Source organism: Coffea eugenioides, chromosome 8 (genome assembly GCF_003713205.1).
Source record: "Coffea eugenioides isolate CCC68of chromosome 8, Ceug_1.0, whole genome shotgun sequence".
NCBI lineage: Eukaryota > Viridiplantae > Streptophyta > Magnoliopsida > Gentianales > Rubiaceae > Coffea > Coffea eugenioides.
This window is the reverse complement of record NC_040042.1, coordinates 31,505,677-31,522,796: the sequence shown is the minus strand read 5'-3', so window position 1 is coordinate 31,522,796 and position 17,120 is coordinate 31,505,677. Positions and strand designations below refer to the sequence as shown.

The following is a 17,120-nucleotide window of genomic DNA, read 5'->3' as shown; positions in this document are numbered from 1 at the left end:
AACTTTTGATACTTAGAAATGTATGGACATGTCTAGTTAATACGATACAATGGTCTTTATCTACTTCATCTTATTGCACTATTTTTATGATATTTTTCTAGCTACGATAAAAATCAATTCATTGAGTTGAGTAAATAAACTGCAACATTTTCAATTAATAAGAAAAGACAGGAAGATATTTCATTCAGGCAACCAAAAACACACATTTCATTACAAACTTTGCGAATACATCATACAATTATAAGGAAAAAAATTTACATAACAAGGACCAATTTGGTTCATCTTCTTCAGATAGAAATTCAATTCAACTTGGTTCATCTTCTTCATAAGCAACCTTCTATTTGCTGAAAACTAGCAAGGTTTCCACTTGCTTGGCTCCAAAAGTCAGCATCGTGTTAAAAAAAACAATCTTAATTGCAACTTGTTGACCGATTTCTTGCAGCAGATTTTTTTCCAATTCTTTCACTTTCTCCCTCAACTTTGCTACTTTCCTTTCATTTCTTCTTGCTATTTCTTCATATGCACCTCTGTCCTTTTCAACTGCATTAATCCTTCGAAGAAGATCAGGTATAATCACCGCCAATTGGTAGCATATCTCCTTGTCAATCCATGCCCAATATATGCAACAACAGTCCATGCACACAGCAAACTTGCGATCAGGATTCCTTGAGGTCCACGAAGTTATCACCCTTGTCTCTTTGTCACATCTACACACGAGGAGAGGAACACTATTCAATCTTCACATTTTTAACTCTAGCTTTAACAGCAATGAAGATTTTTCTTACTCTAATATAACTAGGGATTGAAGGTAAGGGAAGAAACTGCCTTTTTACTTAGTAAATGCTCCTACACAGACTATAATGCCCTTGATATTCGACCGTGCGTCTCGAATGATGATTCTCTCTGTTGATCTTAATTGCTTGGCTTGACAAAAATGCCACGAATATGCTCTTTTGTTAAATCGAGGGTCAAAACTTTTAGTTGTTGGAAGGCTAAAACTTTACTTAGATAAAGTTGGAGGACCATTGAGACTTTTTTACCTTTCATTTATTCTTTTTCCTTACTTTATTTCTTTTTCCCTTTCATTTTTCTTCTCTCTTCCGTCCTTCCTAATAGAAGACTTCATCTCAATAGAAAACTTTATCTGGATTTTATAATTGGGTTTATGGGTGAAGCTTGGAAAATGCATCAAAAGTTAATTTCAATCTTTTGTACAATGCCATGTGCTGCGGATTGCAATTAATAATCATTAATGAAGGGGGGGAAAAGCAAAAGACTTGAAAAGTAGAAAAAAAAAAACTATTTTAGAGAAGGGTCTTGCATACTTAATAACCATTTGAGATGAAGTTTTTTGTAGGAAAGAGGAAGAAGTAAAAAAAGAACAAAGAGACACAGAAAATAAATGAGAGAAAGGGGAAAGAAAAAAAATACAAAAGAGAGAAAAAACAAAAAAAAAATGAATTTAGAATAAAGAGAGGTAATTTTGTCCAATAGGGGATAAAGTGAGACAAGAAAAAAGTGGCGGGTAAGGTGAAAAATAGGGTATACATTAAGCGATTAATTGTGATTAACCATTAAAATAATGTAGACGTAGCTATGGCATGTCAATCTCAGCTAAATCTTTTTTCTCCTTTTATGTAGCATTTATTTGTCATTTCATATCATATCTAAGGGCAAATTTATCTGGATTTGAGGACATGATTACAATTATTCATATTAGTCAAAAATGTATTAATTAGTGAAGCAAAAAGGTCTTGTTTGGATTGCGATTTTCCGTCGGAAAATTACGTCATTTTCCGTGATCACATTTCCCTATTACCTTTTTCCCTCACATACATCAAATCGCTACAGTAATTTTTCCATGAAAAATCATGAAAAATACAATCCAAACACATTTGTTCTTTACTTTTGCATCATTGGTTGACTAATAGTTCTAATGTGGCATAGAACCGGCAAGGGTGTAGGATTCTCATGTTCAAAAGTTGACTAAGAATTGGTTTTGGGACAAAAATGCATTTTCAACATCTTAGGGACTTATGCATCCTTTTAAATGTAGGATATGAAACTTTTTTTAAAAAAAAAAAAATGGGAGGGATAAAATTGGTCAATTTTGGAATAATTTTATCTTTCCTTTTTACCCCTAATACAATAAGTATGTTAGCTATTAGCTAGAAAGTTGATCAATATTAGGGTCTGGGACGACATATTGGTATGTTTTTCAAAATATAAAGGATGATTTTGCATTGTTTTAAATATGGAGAGCCAAAAATTATGTACTAAAAAAGTAAAGGACGACTTGGATTATCTTTCCGACGTAAACACTAATCACCAATATTTTAAAACTTGGATTGGACAATCACTGGGGTGAATACGGTAGTTAAGGTCAACGAGTTGGTAAAAATTCAGTGAACTTGATGACATAGTATAGTATTTAATATTTTAGTCATACATAAAATAAAAAAGCATTCAAAAATATCTCTGAAGATATCTCTTTTTTTTATACATACATAAATAGAAAAGCATTCGAAACCACCCACTTACAATTTTTAAATATATCTCTTATTGTTTATAGACTTTAAGTGAACAATAACAAATTTATAACTAAATTCATTATTTATGTCGTGTCCAAAACCCTACTTAGTAGAAAAACAGGACAAGTGATCACACAGTAAATGATTTGACTCTCTTAAGTCATCTCCTTTCTTCTTTTTGCTTTTTCCTTTATAAGATTTAGAGTTTCCCTTGAATAAAAAACTCTCATTAAACTTATTTGACAAAATATGGAAATTTAGAAAAAAAATTGAAATTAAAAAATTTCACGAGAGTATTTATAGTTGTCCAAATTATCCAAAAATAAAAAAGGAATACTATAAAAGTTTTGAGTATCAAACTCAAGTCAAGAGAATTTAAGGAAAACATTAAAACAAAGTCAAAAAAGAAACAGAAAACAGTGCACAAAAAAAAACAAAAAATGAAAAAAAAAAAAAACCCTTTTCCTAATTTTCTTTTTCTGGTCAAATCCGATTTTTGACATCAAGGCACAACATCTATACACTGGGCATGTAAAAATCCCCACGGACCTTAGCCATATAATTTCCTGCAAGGTGTTTAACTAAAATGCTGAATGGATATGTGCAGCATGGTACTCATTTTACTTTCATAGTATCTATCAAGCTGTGTCCAAGTAGTATCTTCCAACAATAGATACTAGCACCATAAACTCATAATATCAAAATCTCATATCTCCAAGGTTGACTTGCCAACTTTAATCCGGTCTTCATCGAGAATTCCATTTTGTAAAGCCAGGAAAGGACAGATTGCTCTTATATTCCAGGCAAAGAAACAGATCATATCAGAACTGTATCACTCGTGTTCAAACTTGTGTCAATCCTCTATACATTTTCTTCTTCTCAACGATCAAGTTTCAATTGGGTAATGCACAAAGAAGAGCACAGAAAGCATATTCTGCATGTCCCTTTTCAGCACTGGCAAAAATCATTTACAAGTTACAGACTAAAGTTTCTGAAGAATGATTCAGAGGTTTCAAACCAACGAAAACAGAATTGCAGCCATTAACTCGATCCACTCTGCGCTGGTTGTGATTCAGTGCCAACTTCCTCAGGAGCCAAGGAATTTTCAGATGAAGGTTGTGATTCAGTGCCAACTTCCTCAGGAGCCTTTTCAGCTGCTGGTTCATCTGATTCGACTGATTTCTTGAATTGCACTAATATCATTGTCATGTTATCACATCCTTCACCTCCAGCTGTAGATGGCGCAAGACACCTATCAAGTACCCTTTCACATACCATGGAAAGCTTCGTCTCCTGCATAATTTACATGCAGTGTCAAACAGGACATCTTGAAACTCCGGTCCAAATTGTAATCAAGATCATGCTCAGCGATAAGATTTTGATGAATTTTAAGAAGCATGAACAGCTGTACTGGTTCAAACGCCAATAGAACTAAAATCCTACTCTACATTTATCTCCAGCATTAAGACTAAAAAGTCACAGTATATAGACCAGGAAAGATATTGGTCAACAACTCAAAGCACCTTTTGAATAAACACCAAATCAAGGGTAAAACACAGTAAACCCCCATAGACTATAGTCCACTAACCTTATTAAACTTCTAATCATGTCAGTTAACTCTTTGAGGTTATCATTTTGTCTTCAAATGTCTAGCTATTCAAAAGCATCGAATGTTTACCAGAACCAGCATGTGTTTTACGCACAAAAATTTTCGAAGCCAAGAACTATCTGATAAAGTTATTGCCATCATCTCTGCCATCTCACTCATTCTCTTCCAAAAACCTTGGTAGAGACATTAACAAAGATACCACTAAAGCCTGGGAGTTTCACTGAATCAGTAATTCAAAAATCGTCAACTAGTGGTGGTGTTTAATGTATTGCATCCTATCTTGTAGAAAATTCAATTGGAAAGTAAAAAATTGAAATCTTATTTCTGTAATTTCCTTGGTACTTAGAATTGTTGAAGTTTTTTTTTTTTTTTTGGCAACAATCATAGTGATTTTAGGGATTTTTAGGGATTCTTTTTTGTTGTTGAATTGAGAGTCACTAAGTATATCTGTAGCAATTGCTGGTTATTCTAACAATACTAGTACTGATTTTCATCAAATTTATTGTAACTTTGGCTAAAAGTTATGTGGTGAAACTGAATTGCGGGCAATAAAAGAAAGTAGCTTTAATATTTGGATTTGCTGACAACTTTGCATCCAAAACAGAATGAAAGAGACAGAAATCAAAAGAAAATTGACAGGAAAGACTGCTGGAAAACATCAATACTAAAAAAAAAAAAACCAGCCAGAATTCTCTGGATTTCTTAAGGCTGAATTTCGGTCCTGTTGTATGGCACTCTTGACAGAACTTGGATAGGACTAATTTGAAGCAATTTGAGAACTCAAAAGGCATATTAACAGAATTAGAAGTTCAAGGGGGCATTGTGGTAGTGGCCTCTAATTAAGGGTGGGTTACTGTATTCCACCCATTAAATTAGTCCTAGCACCATAATGAATGATGTTGCTCAACTGAAGTTCGATAGACATGTAAACCACAAATATGCGCACATTTCCAGAAGCTGAGAGTGTACTCACTGAACTCAGCTGTTCATGTATGTAATCTACAAGTTGCTGGTTTGACATGCAATCCCTGAGGAATATCAAACAAGAAGAAGGTGATCAACATGATGTACAAATGCCAATCGTGTAAACACCAAGCAGTTGTTGCATGCATGAATAATGCTTATCGCAAAGTAATAGGTAGGAAATATCAGCACAAGGAAAAAGGTTTCGCCTCTCTATCTCCCTCCCTCCCTCTCCCAACCCTCTGCAGAAAAAATTCAAGTCCAACCTGAAAAAACATTCAAGATGGCCAACTGCTTGCTCAAAAAGTTAGTAATATAGATTAACTAATGTCTCTTCAATTGCCTCTGCCCTTCCTCTTTCTTCCATCTGATCATCTCTCCCTTAAATTCGGAAGGTAAATATGGGAAACAAAACACTAGCTTTTTTACAAGCAACATGTCAAAGTAGAATGAGAGCTTAAATTACCGAATTGTAAATTTGTACTGAGTGCATTCATCAGTCAGTGTAAGTCTCTTTTGTGATAACATGCCAAGTCTTGTTGGTCAGGTAGGAATAGTTAAAGAGTCTTCTGACTATCATTAAGGTACCTCTTATCTTTGATGTCATCAATACTGCTATTCAAAGGATTCATTAGCAAAATTCACCTATTCATTTATACAGAACTCCAAAGACATTCCTTCAAAGCCCGATCTAAGTTCTCTATCCAGTTGCTAAATTACTTTGCATTCTCTACAGAGTTTCTGGAGAGTTAGTTAATCTTGTAGACTTGCACCAGATCTCACATGCAAAATTAGACAGAGCAAAAATGAACTAATTAATGAAAGACTAATCGTTATATAGATGGGTCCAAGAAGAAGTAAACTTCACTATTTGAGGTAGGAATCGAGAATTGGCAAGTCAACTTTCTTACTGTAAAATAAACCTCGGAGACATTTTACTACAATCATTTCAAGACAAATAAGTGGCAGTAAAAGAAAAAAGGCAGTACATAGCTGTCTCAAGAACAATATGCAGCCCGTGCAATTATATAAGCTGCAATAACACAGAAAGAAAAACTAAAATGTAGGGTACTCAGTCTCAAAGAAGGCTTTGAACTATCATACAAAGTTGATACACCTGTAGCAGGGAATACATAGTGATCGTAGATTTGTCAGCTTAAATTAAAGGATGAGCAAATAAAAAAAAAAATTTGTCATATGAAGTCAACTTTTGTCAGAGAACCTAAAGAACATGACGTATTGAGATACTTATGGTTGATATTAGAACTTTTATTGAGTTGTTCTTTTTGTCCCCTCTTAATAACACATCAAGAATGTCAAAATACATTCCAGACTGGTGACTATATTTACCAAGAAAGTGATACTATAATCTCATTGTTCAAGAAATAGTCACAACCTATGTTACTCGGACTCTTCATTTGACAAAGAACCCGTGTTGACACGACACGACACTGGTGCTGGTATGGAACACTTTGAAAATTTTTTGGACACTTTGACTTTTGTGAGGTCTGACGTCAAAGCAAGAGGAGAAGACTTGGGTGAGAAAGCTCATAGATGTAGAAGACTCGTTGCATTGGAGTCCTTATTACACTAGTATCCTTTTGAGCTATGACTTGTTGGTTACTTTAGAATTCACAATCCCTTTGTGAGCTATGACTTGTATGTTGGCTGTACTGTATAATTCTTATATTGTCTAGAAATTTTTGCGTACCCACGTACCCATGTCTGAGTCTTCAGAAGTGTCCCTGTATCCTGACCTTAGATGGCTGACAAATTAGACACTTAGACACGTACCCGAATCCGACACCCGTACCCAAGTCCGAGTAACATAGGTCACAATCCAGATGTCTGACCAAACATATGAAACTCAAATAACTAGAACTGGTGTCTCTCACCACTAAATTCCCCTCCCCCCCCCCCCCCCCAACCCAAAAGGAAAAAAAATCCTAGAATAGCCAGTACTCTTGCTCTCCCATACTATTAATACACAAAATCAGGCAACAGATGACCTTTCATATATACTGTAAGCAATTGCAACAAAATGAAACTCTGCTAATGGAAACTTATGCATACCACTTTTTATAAACATGTGTGTGCGCATTTGCACAACCAGAAAATGGGAGACTAAGAATCCAAACACATGTATTTGGAAGGTCAAAGAGAGAAAACGGCATATACCAATAGATAAAATAATATGAAATGAAAATCAGCATGTAGAGCAAATCTATTATTTGCACCAAAGTATTACAAGCTTCTCAGATAGATTAATAAATCTTAATTAGGAATTTAAAATACTTCTAAATTCACTGTTAGAACTAGCTATTAACTAATTCAAGGGTCACGAGCAATATAAAATTAAATCAGTAAAAATGTGTTCCACAATCTTGACCCATAAACTCACACAAGGATGACTGAACAAAAATTCAGGCAGTAAATAGACTTTTTCTTTTCTTAGAAGCATTCACTCCTTAATAAAACTTTATGCTAAAACGATAATAAAGAGAGAGAAGGGGGGGGGGGGACACTAATAGCTCATCCAATCAAGAAACCAACCTGGGAAGTATCGCTATTGAGTTTTCATGAAGTAAACATATTGGAATCTAAAATCTTAAACTAAAACAAAAAGGTTCATATGGCATACCAAACACCATCACATGCTAGCACAACAAAATCATCATCTTCACAGAGCTCCACCTGATCAGAGAACCAGGAAACTATCAACACTCATCATTATAATCTTGGCAAAAAGATTTGATACATTGAGCGGTAAAATAATCAAAAAGTGACCACTAAATTACAAACTGAAACTGCAGGTCCTTGAAAACAACAGACTCCCCCTCTTTGCCCTACCTCTAACACCCAGTATAATCACCTATAATCCTGGAAGTTCAACCAAAAGAACAAAAAAGGCACAGCTATTGATCAACTGGGGACCAATCATAACATAAAACAACAAAAACAACAATGATAATAACAATCTTGCATATTTTACTTTCTTCATGGTCATGATATCTTTATTACACCACACCACACTATCTTATTGGGAACACTTCAAGAACAAGTCATACTACAACTTGAATAAAACATAAACCAACAAGATTAAGCATATCACCAACCACCAATCACATTTCAAACAGACAGACTTTCAATCTGCCAAGCTTTGCATCTGACTCTAGTTGAGAAGTCGGTACTGCTATCCAGAACCATGGCCATGAGGATAATAAGTAAAGTTGTGCAGATTGTTTTATAAATAGCTTTGTCTTCAGAACCATAGCAATAAGAAAAATGCATTAAAATGGTGGAGCAGAACAAAAAAATGCACTCCTAGTTAAAGATTCTTACAGTATTTATATCTGGATTAGCAGTTACAATTTGCTTTTCAGCAGGCAAAAATTTGTTCTGCTTGAACTCCATATCCCCTGCAACAAATTAAAAAGTGATTGTTTCATCCAGGTTTTGCAGGTTGGTAATGAAACTTTTAAAACCAACATAAATACTAGATTCAGTTTTGTACTATCAATTGGATATAAAAATTCCATTTCTCATAGGCACTGGAAAGGCAGCCAATATTCTATGTATTGTGATAGAAAATATTGGAAAAAAACATCAACTATAGTTGTAAACAGGATCATACCTATGGCTCTTGCAAGATTCAGACTACCATTAACACGCCCTGCATGAATAAAACCTCCTGCTTTTAGAATTCGCTCCCTTTCAATTTCAAGATCAGGTTTATGGTCCCTAGAAAGATTGTAGGCCTGCACGGAGGTAAAGCATCGAAGAGCAACAAATTTTCTGTCATAAGCACAAAGATGCAAAAAATTGCATCCACAAAGAATAAGTAAATCCAATGTGCAAATTAAGAGCAATATCAGGTGCCAAGTCACTGCTCCAGTAGTGAAGGCACGAGCGACTGACATGTTTTAAGGTCTGTTTAGCAGTATATATATTCTCTTCCTGTAAATCATTTGTAAGCAAAGCTTGTAAATCCAACATCAAAAGTTGTAATTACCTGACCCTTACGAGATATAACACAGCGAGAATCACCAGCATTTGCAACAACAAGTTGATTATCCCTAATAATTGCAACACATGCAGTGCTTCCAGAAGTTGGACCAGAAAAATCAGAATGCGGTCCCTGATTGCAATGGGGAAATCATTAGAAAAAACCAATGACAACGTGCCAGTACTGCCTAATACACTAAAAGAGCAAATAAATAAGAACCAAGTCAAGATGTGATGAAAAGCAGCATAAGGAAACAGTACACGGTTTATGGCCAACAGATCAATACTCAGAACAAAAAAAGAATAAAAACAGAGCTTTAATTACAAGCATGGCTTAGTATTTGGCGTCTTTGTTTTTACCAAGTTTGATAGAGACAGTAAGAAAAAAGTTATGGCAACTAAATTGCAGAACAATGTAAAAGTTTGTCAAACAGTCCAGCTAACTTGTTCCAGATATTCTTAAGGTTAATTAACTTCAACAAGACCAGTGACTTTGTATTAGTAAGGTGTGTAATAGTAGCAGAAAGAACTATTAAACAACAATGGTTCTGACTAATTTATCTCCTAAATGCGCAATAAAAGAGATCTTATAAGTATTAACCCACAGCATATGGACATCAATTGGTTCATTGAACCATATTTTGACCATGCACATTCAGATTAGCAGCTTCCACCAGAAGAAGCATATCGTAATCAATATCCCATTATCAAAAGATATCAAGAAATCTAACAACTGGAATGCAAAAATACCTCTTCGAAAGCCCAATCATCAACCTGGTCATGTCCATCACTACTTTTTGGAGACCATATTAAACCTTCTATCATACCAGTGAATTTGTTTATTTTATCTCCGAGAACAGCTAACTCCCTCCAACCCCTTTGACCACGCATCATTTCATCCATTCTGCACCAGGAATTGAACAGCAGGTTTAAGCCACACAGAGAGATCTAAAAACTAAATTTTATACCCAAACAGTCAGTAACTGATTTTGTCACTGACAATGATATGTAAATTCTATTTCAGCAATGTCTCCACATGCATATATGACAAGAGATGAAGTCAATCCTCAATGAACCATGACTAAAAAAACAATGAATCGCACAAATCACAGATTTGTAAGTAAAAAGCAGGCTATAGGCGACTCATGAATTCAATCACAAACATTGCTTTCTACCCTGAAAGGCAACGGTGTGACTTGACTTATACATTGACCAATGCCAAATGAATATAGTTCTGAAAGGAATCTCCATAAGAGTTTAAATTACAATTAAGTCAATGAGATTATCAGAGCCAATCTTGAAATTAACAAAATGTGCAATGCTGGTAAGTTTCAATACATAAGCTCAAGAGGAGCAACATAGAGCAGTTGATTCTCAAAAGTCAAAGAATGCATAAAAGAAAGTGTCATATCTTTGATGAAAAAGATATTTATTCTTGGCTCTGCAACAAAGTGAATGCAAAGGTGAACTTTAAATACATAAATGACATAGTATACTTTAAGATATGGGAGCCTAGATCACATTTATGACATAGTATAAATTGAGATATGGAAGCCTAGATCACATTTTTGGCGTGTACAATCAAGGTGGCATAGAATCTCTAATAACAAAAGGGAAGGAAGGATGTAGATTATACTTGATATTTTAAAGGTGTCCTGGAATTTGTAGAAATCCTTCATACATCTTTATATGAGCATCTTTTTCTGATACCTTAAATTCCTATATATTACCTTAAAATCCTATATGTATGTGTGTATATTTTCAACATGTTTTTATATGGCAGAGGGTGAGGATCTGTTCTTTGGGGGGCTGAGACCCATCACAGAACACTTTCTCCCAGACTTTATAAGTAGAAGAAAAGTGAAGAGTAGGCAAACTGAGAGTTTAGCCTCCGTCTTTTTGCTGATTAGTTTATCTCTAATGTGCTGCTACAAGTTACGTATTTACTTCATTGAGCTGAATCATAGTCCCAATGATCTAGGTTTGGAAATCACAAAATTAAATGGAACGGCATTCAAATGCATGCATAAAAGTTGGGAAAACAGTTCTAAACAAAGTCCTTTGGCTCCCCCTGGAAAGTATGCCAACTCAGCCCCACGACTCCTGTTTACATACACCTTTGCACCAACTTGATTAACTCTCGTATCCAGACCTCTGACAGCAAGCAAATGCCGGTTTGGGCCACATTGAGAGATAAAGCAACTCTAGATTCATGAGATCATTCTATTACTAATAAATAGGGGAAATTGTTCATAGTGATATAAGCAATTACCTTGTAATGGAGATCCTCAAAAAAATTAACTAGTTCTATACATACAGAGAAACACTAGTATGCACCAAAAACTACAGGGTAGATTGACCAAATCCATCCAAAAGGTAAGTATATGCTGCGCAGTCTGCATTGCAATCGCATCCTTTTCCTCTAGCCTTGACATTTGCACAGTTAGTAAATAGGCATCGTTCTACATCTCCAAAATGACCTCTAGGAGAAGTTACAACATCAATGACTTCAAGATCCTCGAGAAACTTCCTTTCAGAATTTGAACATGACAAACAAACATCACAAGAAGAAACAATTACAACACCAAGATGCATAATCCAGTTCTTCTTTCACCGACTCAACTCCTCGTAAAAAACTAGAAAAATTGTGCTTCAATAAAAGTAACACACAACACAAGTCTTTGAACATCACAAACAAACATCACCAGAAGAAACAATTATAACACCAAGATGCATAATCCAGTTCTTCTTTCACCAACTCAACTCCTCGTAAAAAAATAGAAAAATTGTGCTTCAATAAAAGTAACACGCAACACAAGTCTTTGAACATCACAAACAAATATCACCAGAAGAAACAATTATAACACCAAGATGCATAATCCAGTTCTTCATTCACCGACTCAACTCCTCGTAAAAAACTAGAAAAATTGTGCCTCAATAAAAGTAGCACACAACGCAAGTCTTTGACATTGACAGTTCCATGTAATAGCCACAGCAATTACCGAGAAAACAGTACATGGGCTAAGATATTCAAAGTTTAAGCCGATAACCTGAAGAAAGCTTTCTGGACTGAAGTTCCTATGTCACCAGCTGCATATGCTTCATGCTTACACACTTGTTGATGGAGATACTTGGCACAGAACTTAGCAACAACTTTACCTGAAATATGGTAATCATACTAGAAGTTCCATAAATCTAATTCCCTCTTTTTCCCCCTTCAATTACAGTTTACTTAATATAGTCAGGCACTAGCATATAGTGTCATCTACTTAATTAGTAGGATCAGATGTCAAAGCTTTCGACTAAAAACCAATTTCAGAATCCTAGGAAGCTGAAAGCTAAAGCAACGCAGAGAAAGGAAATCAGAGTACTTCCTAACGCAAACACATTGGGGTTAAGTTGTGGTAGCAAGAAAATCAAAAGATATGGGATTAATATGCATGGAAATTAACAAAAAACTATGTTCTTTTCCTACTCATCAGGATATGAACTGCTCAGAGAATTAACCAAACAAATATAGATTGAATAATTAATCTCATGAGGAAATATCGGCAGACATAGTTAGGCCACTCTTATGTTACAGTGCTTAAAATCTTAGTTACAGCAGTGGTAAAAGGTGGTGCATCATCTGCTGCAGCAGTACAAATCGGAATACCATAAAATGCAACAGAAATAAAAAAAGAGTATCAAATGTCTTAACTGCATTCCATAACGTTTATTTTGGAAAGAAATCCAGTCATTTAGGACATTCCTTGGTCTGGCATCACTCAACTCATGCTATTGGGCATTAACAGATATTGGTCATCAGAAAGCAAAAACTTCATTCCCGTTCAAAACAGCCTGTCTCAATTTTTGTCTTAAGAAGCAATTTCTCCTAACCATTTTAATCTTACACTTTACTTGAATGTCATCTGTCCTCCAAAAATAGATTAAAAAATCGTACATCTTGTATATACACATATTTTCCAAAATTAGTAACTACAACAAGCTTATGTAATTTCGTATCAAAAGGTACCAAATTAGAAACAAAAGAATTCCCTGGAATTGTAAAGCTTGAGCAAAGAAAATAAAATAGAAACAAAAGAATGTAAAAGTGCGGACATTAATCTAGAAGCAATACAGAAAATTGAAGATAGCCTTTCCCATATCAAACATAATTTGTACAAGTACTTTTCCATTCAAAAAATCACTCTGCTAACCACATAATCAGATGTCAAACTAACCTCCATGACCATCATATACGCCAAAAAATGATGTATTAGCGTCAAGGTCAGTAATTGCTGCATGCTGAAGAAAGAAGGATAGTATGGTTAGATTACAGTCAGTGCCAATTTGCTTTAAGCAAAAATATGTGCTCATGCGGACTTTCACTAATGTATCAGAAATGGATGTTCTCTAACACGGCAAGTATAAAGTGAAAGGCACAAATTAACGCATATGAGATGGAACATAGAACAAAAATGTCGATATCCAGTTTCAGAGCACATCTACAGGTAGTGCTCTAAGTTCTTGAATGATAGATTAGTGGTAAGGAAGTAATCAATTAGTTGATAAAGGTGTTACAGGCCCTTGACACCAATTCTTTTCCCTTTATTGCAGACTTTAACAGGAAGAGAGTTGCAGCAGATCATTGGACATACAATCAGCAGAGCCACATAACATTCAACCTTAGAAATACTGCAAAACAAATCTGAAAGATTCAAATTTTCTCTCATATGCACAGCACCTTTTGTACTTTTCCACCCGATTTTCCACCACCCCAAAAGATTCAAAATTTTTAGAACCGTCACCTACAACAAAATGCCCTTTGACCTGTTCAAGACCAAAATCACATTCACTTCAAGGACAAATTATTTTGAAAACAAACACACCAAATCAACGCTAAATATACCTTTTCAGCAACCATCAAAAGCTGTGAAAAGTTAACTGCCGCCACTGACTACCAGAAAAGTAACTTTAGTATCTAAATAGTACATTTAGGCCAAAGATATCCCAATCAACATCACACTGTCACAGACAGACAGCAGAGCAATTATCTAGAGTAACATTCCAGAAATTCAAAATTAAATCACATGACAGCAGAGAAAGGTTAGCTGATTGAGCACTCACAGCATCTTCCATTGTTGCACGCCATCCTTGCATGGATGATAGACCATACCTAAGTCTTTTACTGTCCCCATCTTCAGAAAACTTTTCAGTCTTTGGGGTACTAAGGTATATACCCATCTCTTACAACTGAAACAGAAAAATTGCCAGTCACGAACCGACAAACCCAAAGATCAAGACATAAAATGATTAAAACCAACAAAAACAATTTACGTAAAATGTTAGAGCAAAATACCAATCCCATTTAGTTATAAAATGACTCCAATTTCCAAGAAACAGGACTCCTTGAACTTTAATTATGTATTAAAAAAATTCTCCAGAAGCTCCTCAAAACAAATAAAAGAAGAAAGTTCTTTGACCAATTGAAATTACTATGAAAAATCACATTTATGAAGTACGATCCTCACATAAGTAGAAAGAAATGAATAGTCAACACTTGTAGACAATATAAACGCGTATATCATCCCTGATCAACTTATTTTCTAGCTCTCAACCTCTAATTACTAATTGCAATCCCTCACCAGATTCTTGATCACCAATTAAACATACTAGATCAAAAATTGATATTTCCAAGAAAAATGTTCCTGAGCGGGGAAGTTAAGAAGTAAAGCAACAGAGAAAAAAAATCCAATGATGAGACAAAGAAAACCCACAAGCCAAAATACAACTAATACCAAATCCACATCCAAACTGTTAAAATCAAAATCAAGTTCAAATGGATAAAAGATCAAATAAACCCAAAACTCAACATATATACAAGAGGTTAACATTAAAAGGGCTCAAAAAGAAACACAATTTCCCACTTGGATTCTTGAACCCTTTTAAGTGAGACCCAGTTGAGGGAAGAACCAACGAATCTATCTATATCAAGATTGAATCTTTTACAGAATTAGCAAAAAGCCATAATGATTTTCACCTTTTCTTATGGTAAAAGCAAACAAAGGGTAAAGAAATGAAAGAAGATAAAGACAGAAAAGGAATAAAAGAGAAGGGGAGCACGTATGTAGACTTTTGAGAGAAAGAGACCGACTGAATGTGTGAAGATAATCTCTCGGGCACTGTGCTGTGAGATTCTGATTACCGTTTGATTTTTGATTATTCTTCTGAATCAAAAGAATACACTGGACCCTAGTCCCCACAGGCACAGAAACGGACACAAATAGGAGCTTTCTTCGGTTGTATCAATCGAACGAAAGGGGAAGAAAAAAACGATTTGTGCAGTTTAATTTTGGCTCGCCTACTCGCATTAAAAAATTATACTATAAAACACAAATGGAAGTAAAGACAAAAATAAACAAGTTTTTTTTTTTTCAATTTTTTGTCCTAACACGAAAAGAAAGAGCTGAAGTGAAGCATGGAGGAAGAGGGATTTGAACAAAAAACCTTCAAGGAGCTGTTTGATAATTCAACTTTCAATTGAAAATTAATTCATTCACAATTTTTTGAATTCAACATGTTTCATAACTGAAATGTCTAATCACTTTAATATATTAAGTAGTGCTTAATATGTTTAGAAAAGTTTAAGTGAAAATTGTCCCCTATTTTTTGAATTGATCATCATGTATATATTACACCACTGACACATGTAACACACTCTCATCCATGATCTCACACAAATAGTACATTTACGCTCACTTTCCTCGTACATATACTTGCAAGCACACATATAAAGACACACACTTAATATTATCCCTCAACTTATTTAATTACTTTCTCTCACGCAAAACTCTTTTCTTTCTCTCCAAATATCCAAATAAAGATAATTTTTTTAAAAGATAAAAGTATAATATTTGTGCAATATTTCAATTCAATGCTATAATTCCCTTAGTTATCAAACACATATAACTTTATCAATTCAGCAACTTAATATTTTCAACACTTAATTTTCAAATTTCAGAATTCAAATTTTAAATTTTAGTTTTATGAAAACGGAGCCAAAGTTAATTTTCAAATTTTAAATTTTAGTTTTATGAAATGGGGCCTAAGTTTTAATACATTAATCTTAACTATTAGATTAAAGCCTCATTGGTAAAAAAATAATAACTTTGGTTATTTGTACAATATAAACATGGGTAAATTTTTCTCCTGTCGGGGGTTCAAATTCAAATTAAGATAATGTAGTATCCATCTCGACAAGCTAGTGTATACGCTTCAGTGTAGAAAAAATTAATCCCATCAATATACCCTGCAATAATTCAAAACATTTTTTTAAAAAAAATCCCATTTCGAAAGCAATTGCCATTTTAACTAAAATTTTGCAATAGAGAGTCATGGTACTTTTTGTTAGGTTTAGAGGTAAGAAGTTTGATTGTCTCTAGGAATGTTTTCCCTAGCTAGTTTACAATGGAAAAGGCAAGATTTTGCAACTGGGGGCCAACTTTATTATTGAAGAACTGTACATAAGGGACATAATTTTGGGTATAAGTTTAATGTTTCTTATTTTGCCTTTTGTAAATATATTACTAATCTTGATTGTCCATTTAAATAAGTTTAACAAAAGAAATTTGGTCTATTGTGTTTTAATGCAATTATAATTACATTCCAAGGAATTATAATTACAAAAGAAATCTATTGTGTTTTGCAAATTAAAAGACAAAATACCCCTGATGAAATTTTATGTACTTCTCTTGCTTTGCATATTGGTTTGAAATTCAACGAAGTAAGCTTGTTTAGGGGGAAAAAAAAATGTAGTGTCAACCAAACTACATTTGAAGAGGTTAACTTGGATGCTGCAATTTCCCAGGTTACCTGGGATGGCGGGATCACAGAGGTATTTTTATCGCTAGCTTAGCAAAGCAATTTCGTGACATTATTATTACTCGAGAAGTGAGCGGGGCAATTGCGGAAACCATCTTTATGGCAAAAATTGGTTCATCTCATAATTAATTGTTCTTTGAAAGTGATGC

At 34.4% G+C, this 17,120-nt stretch overlaps 1 protein-coding gene across 5 annotated transcripts; it reads right to left on the bottom strand.

The window, feature by feature from the left end:
- Positions 1 to 3,107: 3,107 nt before the first annotated feature.
- LOC113779332 (probable protein phosphatase 2C 60) lies at positions 3,108 to 15,315 on the bottom strand. Of its 5 annotated transcripts, none has more exons than XM_027324891.1 (11): positions 15,241 to 15,315; positions 14,218 to 14,343; positions 13,332 to 13,395; positions 12,159 to 12,267; positions 9,859 to 10,012; positions 9,116 to 9,241; positions 8,738 to 8,861; positions 8,446 to 8,522; positions 7,745 to 7,797; positions 5,087 to 5,168; positions 3,108 to 3,824 (listed from the first exon to the last, which is right to left on the bottom strand). In XM_027324891.1, the coding sequence occupies exons 2-11, from the start codon at positions 14,332 to 14,334 to the stop codon at positions 3,573 to 3,575; spliced, it is 1,158 nt and encodes a 385-aa protein (XP_027180692.1). In that variant the 5' UTR covers positions 14,335 to 14,343; positions 15,241 to 15,315; the 3' UTR covers positions 3,108 to 3,572. The 5 variants fall into 5 exon arrangements, with proteins under 5 accessions (XP_027180692.1, XP_027180690.1, XP_027180694.1 ...); XM_027324889.1 differs by lacking the exon at positions 15,241 to 15,315 and adding an exon at positions 15,131 to 15,197; XM_027324893.1 differs by lacking the exon at positions 15,241 to 15,315 and adding an exon at positions 15,131 to 15,197 and having other exon boundaries at positions 5,114 to 5,168.
- Positions 15,316 to 17,120: the final 1,805 nt, after the last annotated feature.

What these genes read in the sequence shown, in the direction of transcription:
- LOC113779332 (XM_027324891.1), bottom strand. Translation starts at nt 14,334, where the DNA reads ATGGGTATATACCTTAGTACCCCAAAGACTGAAAAGTTTTCTGAAGAT. An exon ending in CGTATATGATGGTCATGGAG is followed by an intron (nt 12,268 to 13,331) that starts GTTAGTTTGACA and finishes ACCATATTTCAG; the next exon opens with GTAAAGTTGTTGCTAAGTTC. An exon ending in GAATCTTGCAAGAGCCATAG is followed by an intron (nt 8,523 to 8,737) that starts GTATGATCCTGT and finishes AATTTGTTGCAG; the next exon opens with GGGATATGGAGTTCAAGCAG.